Source organism: Pagrus major, chromosome 14 (genome assembly GCF_040436345.1).
Source record: "Pagrus major chromosome 14, Pma_NU_1.0".
Lineage (NCBI taxonomy): Eukaryota > Metazoa > Chordata > Actinopteri > Spariformes > Sparidae > Pagrus > Pagrus major.
The window spans coordinates 3,278,701-3,285,275 of NC_133228.1; the positions used below are offsets into that span (position 1 = coordinate 3,278,701).

Sequence of the window (6,575 nt, forward strand, 5' to 3'; positions counted from 1 at the left end):
TATTACAACTTTTTCCAATCTTACTTTGTGATGGATAACAAAACACAATGCATTAGTAAGATAGTATGACATTTGGACTATGTTTTTCATTTTAGGAATCCAAATCCACCTCTGCCTCTGCGTCGTCTGATGTTGGTCCCTCAGAAGGTCGCAGAGGAGGGAGGGAAGGTGCAGCAAGGAGGGGAAGAGGGGGAAGAGGCAGAAGAGCCAGGAGGGCGGACATTGACCCTGAGAGCAGGATGAGGTTTCAGAATCTGTAAGAGCGTCGAAACAATGAAATGCAGGAAAGGCTTCAGGATTTGGCAGGCCCACAGAAAGATCAGCTCCTACAAACAATTATGATCAGGATGCCTGGACTTATGTTTGACATGTTGGCTCTGCTTGAAAACCCTGACAGGCCAGGAGCCTCTGATGGTGATGGTCTTCACTGGTGCTCATGCTCAAAATGCAGAGACATGAAGACAGACATTAAAGGCTATGCTGCCGCCAGACCCCGCAGAACTGCATAAGCACGATGGCTCACATGCAGTATTATGTACTGGATGAGGGAGTTTTGAGGTTGGCCCGTGCAGCCTGGAATGACATATTTGCTGTGGACGATGACCAGGAGCCGGGAACAGAGCAGAGACAGTATGGACACGCAGCTTACCGGCAGTTTGTGCTGTGGCAGCATGGCCACCTTGGGGTGGGGAACAGAGTGGTCATACCTAGCTGCTGCGTTTGGAGGATAAGAGACACTTTCCCTGACCCAAGAGGTCAGTATACTGGGTTCAGGGTGCGCCGACTGCCGTAGCTGAATAGTTGCAGTAAACATTGTATATAGTTATTTATTATTGTAAATAGTTTGTTTTATCATGTGACTTGATTTGCCTTTTACCCATGTTTGATTACTTGTTTATAAATGTTCAAATTCGATTACCTGTTTATTTATAAATGTTCAAAATAAATATAGTCATTTTCAATAAGTGTTTACAACTCAATAACTATTTACAGATCTACACACACTCACACACACACACTCAGATATATCTTTGGGCAACACCCTCCCCACGCTGTACATGGGTCCTGACAAGCTCTGTAGTGGGCGGTGGTGGTTGTGCAGCCAGAAGTCCCAAGCGCCTGGGATCATCAGGTCTGAGGGACTTCCTCCTTGGAAGACCAGCTCCACTTCCAAGTCTCTTGGCAACAATGGCTCTCTGAAGGTCAACGATGTATGAATAATTCTTCTTCTCCCTCAGCGTATAGACACTCCAGCATTTTGATTTTTTATTGTAGTATCGCCTGTACCTGTAAAAGAAAAACACCACAATCTTTTTCAATTTTACTGTTGGGCAACAACAGTGTGATTTCTATAGGAACAGGTAGAACTGTACTGAAAACCTACATCTTGTGTCCATCTCTGTTGCGTGCAGGAAGGCGTTGATTGAGGCAGTTGTAGTCAATTGCCGCCAGCAGGGTCCGTGTGCGATATACTGGTGGACTATAGGCAAAGCGCTTTCCCACATACATCAAAATATGGTTCTGGAAATTCTCCAGATCTGAGGTAGTCCTGTGGTATGTAACAAAACACACAAGCAAAATTTCTTTCAGTGAAAAAATATAGTCCCATTATATTATAAATTATATATTATTTTTTTATCATATAAATTGTCTTGAAACAAAACAATTCTACATGCATACCATGTGTAGTCATTCCAAGAATATCTGTTTGATAATGGATGTAAATGTAGAACTGCAGAGTGAATACATGAAGGTGATGAACTTTCTCATATCCTTTAGCCAGCGCTTATCCAATATAATGGCTGAAAGTGCCTGGTGAGCTGCTGACCCTGTAACCACATTATGTTGTGAGTAGGAGGACAGTCCATTCAAAGCAGAGATATCCCCTAAATCAGATTAGTTACCTTGTTTCATCCAGAGCTTTTCATGGCTGTCATCACCTAGTGGCTCATGATCACAGCACCCTGTTGTCCATGTATGCTGGTTGCGGACATGGTACAGAAGAGCATGCCACTTTAGCTGCAGAAAAAGAACATGTTACTGGGTCTCTCTCCCTCTGCACAATCGAAAACATTGGTCATTTACTAAAACATTACAGTTTTTCCCAATATACCTTGAACTGCTCCTCAGAGGAGGCTTGCTTGCAGCAATATCAGAAATGGTTCACGATGTCTTTTATCCAAGGCAGGATTTCAGCCTGGTTCCTCACAGTACCAGCCTGAAAGCAAGATGTAAAAGCGTTGGTGTCATTAACAACACTGCTGCTATAATTCCCTTCCTTGCCCAAACGGCTGTAAATGCAGACACCAAAAAAAAAAACAATAACATAAAAAGACATCATACCCGTTGCATGCCAAATATCCAGGGAATGTTTCAGACCCCATTCCTTGTATTTTCCCCTTTCTGGACCTGTAGCAAAAAATATAGCTTATACCATCACGAACATCAACACCAAACGCAAGAATAAAAAAAATAAAGCCTTTTTCTTACTGAGTAAAGCTGTGATTTGTGGATGGGCATCAGTGACCACTTCCGTCAGGCGCATTTCCTGAAGGAGTACATCCATTGTCCTGATAAAGCACTCCTTCTCCATGATCACCGAATTCCTGTTTGTCTCATGCTTGTCCACAGTTACAATATGGACTATGTCCCGGGAGTCCTGTTCAATAGTGGTGTACGTGCAATACTGTGCACAGTGGCCTGCAACCAAAAAAAACCGAGCCATCAGTATCTGAACACGATGTATAAATGTATAGATAGATATTTTCATTCACTATGAAAAATAAGTACTCAGGTCTCATTACTACTGTAATAAAATAAATAAAGAATACTTGACTAACATACTACAAAATAAAAAGCCAATAAGTAAAAGTGAATAAAATATATTATATTATATTTATCAAATAGCAGCTCTATGGCATTAGCAGTAAACAGCAAGTGCAAAATTTATATTCAGAGGTGTGTCAGTATGGAGCAGTATGCATTATAATTTTTTTTTACAGTCTATGATTATAGCACACTCAGTACATACCAGGGGAATCCATTCGTCCATCACCTGCAGAGCAGACAAAAAAAAAATCAATTACAAAAATGTACCACAAAAATTACTAGACCTCCATGGCAAATCAGACAAAGGAAATAAAATAATGTCTCACCAAGGACAACCACCTCATCCTTCTGTTGCAAATGGGTTACAACTCTTTGTTTGATGGTCTGCCAGAACTGCTCAACCAATACCAATTCAATACAGTAGCTGTCCTGGATCTTGAAAAAGGTAGTCTCGGCCAGCATTCCCATTTGCATAAACTTGAAAAGTAATGCAACTTTCCTGTAGTTGTTGCTGGAAAGTAGAATGTTTGTAGACAGCATAAAATCACCTCCCTGCATGCCGTACTTCAACAAGGGCTGTGAATTCCACTTCCATAGATTGTGTCCAAATGGGCATAGCTGGAATGAATGAATGAATGAATAAATGAATCAATATAACTATAATGAAAGGCAAAAACAAGAACAGATAATATAGTTACACATCTCTAGTAGATAGATACTCATCAACAAAATGACTATTTTGTAACTGCTCAAACCAACAGATCTCTTACCTCCTTCTACTGGGTCTAACACACTTACAACATAGGAGTAAGTGCTGTTGTCTTACCCATTCCAAAGTGACTCCAGTTCCCCGAGGCTTTTGTTTGACTTCAAAAGGTGGTCTCCCAGGGCATGCAGCTCCAGTTACTTTGTCAACATGGTTGCAGAGTTTTATGGGCAACTTGAGATATGAGGCAAGGGTCTCCAGGTTGGCATTATAGGTGATACAGGCACTTTTACCAACCAATTCATCTTCATTATCAACCTTATGTTGATCAGGAATGTCACACATGTCCTCTTCTGGGGGATCGGGCAACACAACATCAAGCACAGCCTCATCCATACTTATCTCGTGAAGCTGTTCAATCTCAGTAGACTTTGAGGCTGCACCACCAACACTATGTGGACAAGTAAAATAAAAATATGAATATCTGGGCTAGTTCATGAAACTAACCATCAACAAATTTCTGCTTGAAATGCTGCTGTTATGTGCAACATACCTGTGCTGCCCTCTCTGGCATGCACGTCTTTGCCACAAGGTGGCAGTACTGCTACAGAGGTGGAAAGAGTTAACCTAAATGTCAGGAGAAGCAGTCAGTCTGCAGCCCGAACTTCAGCAGTGCCAATTCAAGAGTTAAAAGAACATATGCCTGTGAGTATTGTATGTAGTTGAATGTACAGTTGAATAGTAGTTACTGTAACCGCTACTGTTGTAAGATGGCGTTCTGTTAATGTTTTTACCGCTGTGACGATGCTAGTTTCGTTAGCCTGTATATGGCGTTTTCCATTGTATGTTAGCATTGAGCTAGCGGACTTTATTTTCATCTGTTATAATTGAAAAGGTTAATGGCTTTTCTGTAAATATGAATGCTGTTAAAACTGTGTTGGTTGAACATCTTTATTACGTAAAAACAATACATTAATCCCGTGTTTGTATGTATTTCAGTTTTACAGTGATCTTCCATTGAGAGTAACAATAAATCCTTGAAGAAAGAAAACTTGCCTTTCATTGAAGAACTGTTAGCTATCTGCCAAACGAAACACACCACGTTCAGGGAGGGCAGAATAATACCGTAGCTGAAGAAAAGGGACATAGTCCTCATCAGAACTGTCTTAATCTTCACAGCATCTACGGTTAGTCCACCGCTCATCCATGTCAATACTGAACATAAACACAGAGCCACACATTGAAAGGATGGCAATAACAAGGTCTTCTTCTGCAACACTGAGGGAGTGCATGCTACAACCACAGCAGAAAAGAAATGAGAACAGAAAAAGACAATGGACATTCAATCAAAAACTCACCAGGTCACCATCTCAGACAAACTCACCTGGCTTCTAAAACTGCAACTTCTGTGTCTTTTTCCAGTTGCTGTATTCCTTCAACTAGAACATTGGTTACAATCAAAGCTCACCCTCTTCTAAAAGTGATTGATAAACGCTAATGCAGGAACACATACCTATCAAGGTCTGACTCCTCAGTGAGACTTGACACTGGAGGCTGGGGAAGACGTCTGCGTCCCTTGCTAGGCGTAGATGTTACTTGGCGTTTTTGATAACTAAAAAAATAAATAAATCAGAGTGTGTAGTTACCTGTCGCAATGCAGAACCTACATTGTACAACATGAGGGGAAAACTTCGACTGGCAGTGGGTCACAATCATCTGAAAAAACCCCAATCGAGTGCCAACAACAAGCTAGATTCAGAGATAGCAACTGGTAGTTTGTTAGCATATAGGCTGCACAGCACATTAGCATGCTAGAATTATTTTCATACCGAGTTGGTTATAGTGATTGCACCTCCTAAGTTACTTCCAAAACACGACGCTTGGGCGTGAATGTGTTTAGTAACGTCTGAAAATATAACTATGTTTTCGGGAGTTACTAAATACAATCGCAAGTTGACGTATTTGGTGTAATAACTACAACCAACTCGGTACGACAACAGTAAGGAGCATGCTAACATTACCGCTAACAACAATAGCCTAATGTTACCTCCCGACCACACTGTTCAACAATTACGTTGATTATCTGCATGAACTAAGGAATCTGCAACTTTTCAAGACAAAACGTTCATAGTGTTTTAGTAAGTTAGTCATCGTTTACAGTCACTACATGAAAACGTGCAAGCTATCGAAACGGACAGCATTAGATTATCTCCCAGCTTTATTATGGTTATAAACTGTGGACAAATAGTGCCCCAGTGAACACCACATAACAACAAATCAACTCAAAGTAAAAGTCGGTAAGATAATAAATATGTATATATGTAATATATGTAATATATGACAAATCCAGTAGCATCAAGGCTAGGTCGCCATCAGTCTTGAAACCCATTTCTTCTCTCAGCTCGCGCCACCAAGTGTAAGCTGGTCCAATATTTATCCATGTCCGGCTCGTGTTATATCACTTTCTCTTTTTCTTTTCTTCGCCTCCTCAGACAATACCTTCTTGGCTTTTTTAGCTGGCTCTGCCATGGCGTTAAAAATCCAAGTAGCTGCTGGCTAAATCCACTGACGAATAAACGTGTGACATATGCCGTAAAGCAGGTCGCACTTGACGCCTTTACGTCAGATAGGTTCCTACCCGTTCTGGGAAGTTACACAGTGCGGTTTCTGCCGGCACGACCCCCCTCAGGCTGCAGAGACGTCACCATTCATCCTATTAACCGTCTTTCTACCACTTAACTGAGTTTAGAAACATTATTTTAAGGTCGAAAAACTACCTAGTGTTATTTTAATTACAGCAGTTTGTATACACTTGGCCACCGAATTAGACATTGTTTATCACACATTCTCAAAAATGTGACCATTCAATTAGCTCGTGCAAAATATTTTCATTTTTATACACTGATTATAAATAATGTGCTCTTTATGTTTTACATTACTCTGCTCTTTAGCACTAGCTGCCACTCACCCCTATTTTCTAGCTGCTTAAATGTCAACATTTAACATGAGTTAAAATAGAGTTAGAATGATATCGCTTCTC

At 40.8% G+C, this 6,575-nt stretch overlaps 1 protein-coding gene and 1 long non-coding RNA gene across 2 annotated transcripts; both read right to left on the reverse strand.

The window, feature by feature from the left end:
• Positions 1-884: 884 nt before the first annotated feature.
• LOC141008031 (uncharacterized) lies at positions 885-1,801 on the reverse strand. Its single transcript, XR_012180047.1, has 3 exons — positions 1,681-1,801; positions 1,385-1,549; positions 885-1,287 (listed from the first exon to the last, which is right to left on the reverse strand). It is a non-coding gene; the product is annotated as an uncharacterized lncRNA (long non-coding RNA).
• A 126-nt stretch (positions 1,802-1,927) lies between these two features.
• LOC141008686 (uncharacterized) lies at positions 1,928-4,691 on the reverse strand. The gene is made up of 8 exons (XM_073481135.1): positions 4,661-4,691; positions 3,656-3,986; positions 3,156-3,447; positions 3,032-3,055; positions 2,491-2,700; positions 2,344-2,409; positions 2,114-2,218; positions 1,928-2,019 (listed from the first exon to the last, which is right to left on the reverse strand). The coding sequence occupies exons 2-7, from the start codon at positions 3,929-3,931 to the stop codon at positions 2,193-2,195; spliced, it is 894 nt and encodes a 297-aa protein (XP_073337236.1). The 5' UTR covers positions 3,932-3,986; positions 4,661-4,691; the 3' UTR covers positions 1,928-2,019; positions 2,114-2,192.
• Between the last annotated feature and the right edge of the window lie 1,884 nt (positions 4,692-6,575).

What these genes read in the sequence shown, in the direction of transcription:
- LOC141008686 (XM_073481135.1), bottom strand. Translation starts at nt 3,931, where the DNA reads ATGGATGAGGCTGTGCTTGATGTTGTGTTGCCCGATCCCCCAGAAGAG. An exon ending in CTGGAGTCACTTTGGAATGG is followed by an intron (nt 3,448 to 3,655) that starts GTAAGACAACAG and finishes CATTCATTCCAG; the next exon opens with CTATGCCCATTTGGACACAA. An exon ending in GGATATTTGGCATGCAACGG is followed by an intron (nt 2,219 to 2,343) that starts GTATGATGTCTT and finishes TCTTGCTTTCAG; the next exon opens with GCTGGTACTGTGAGGAACCA.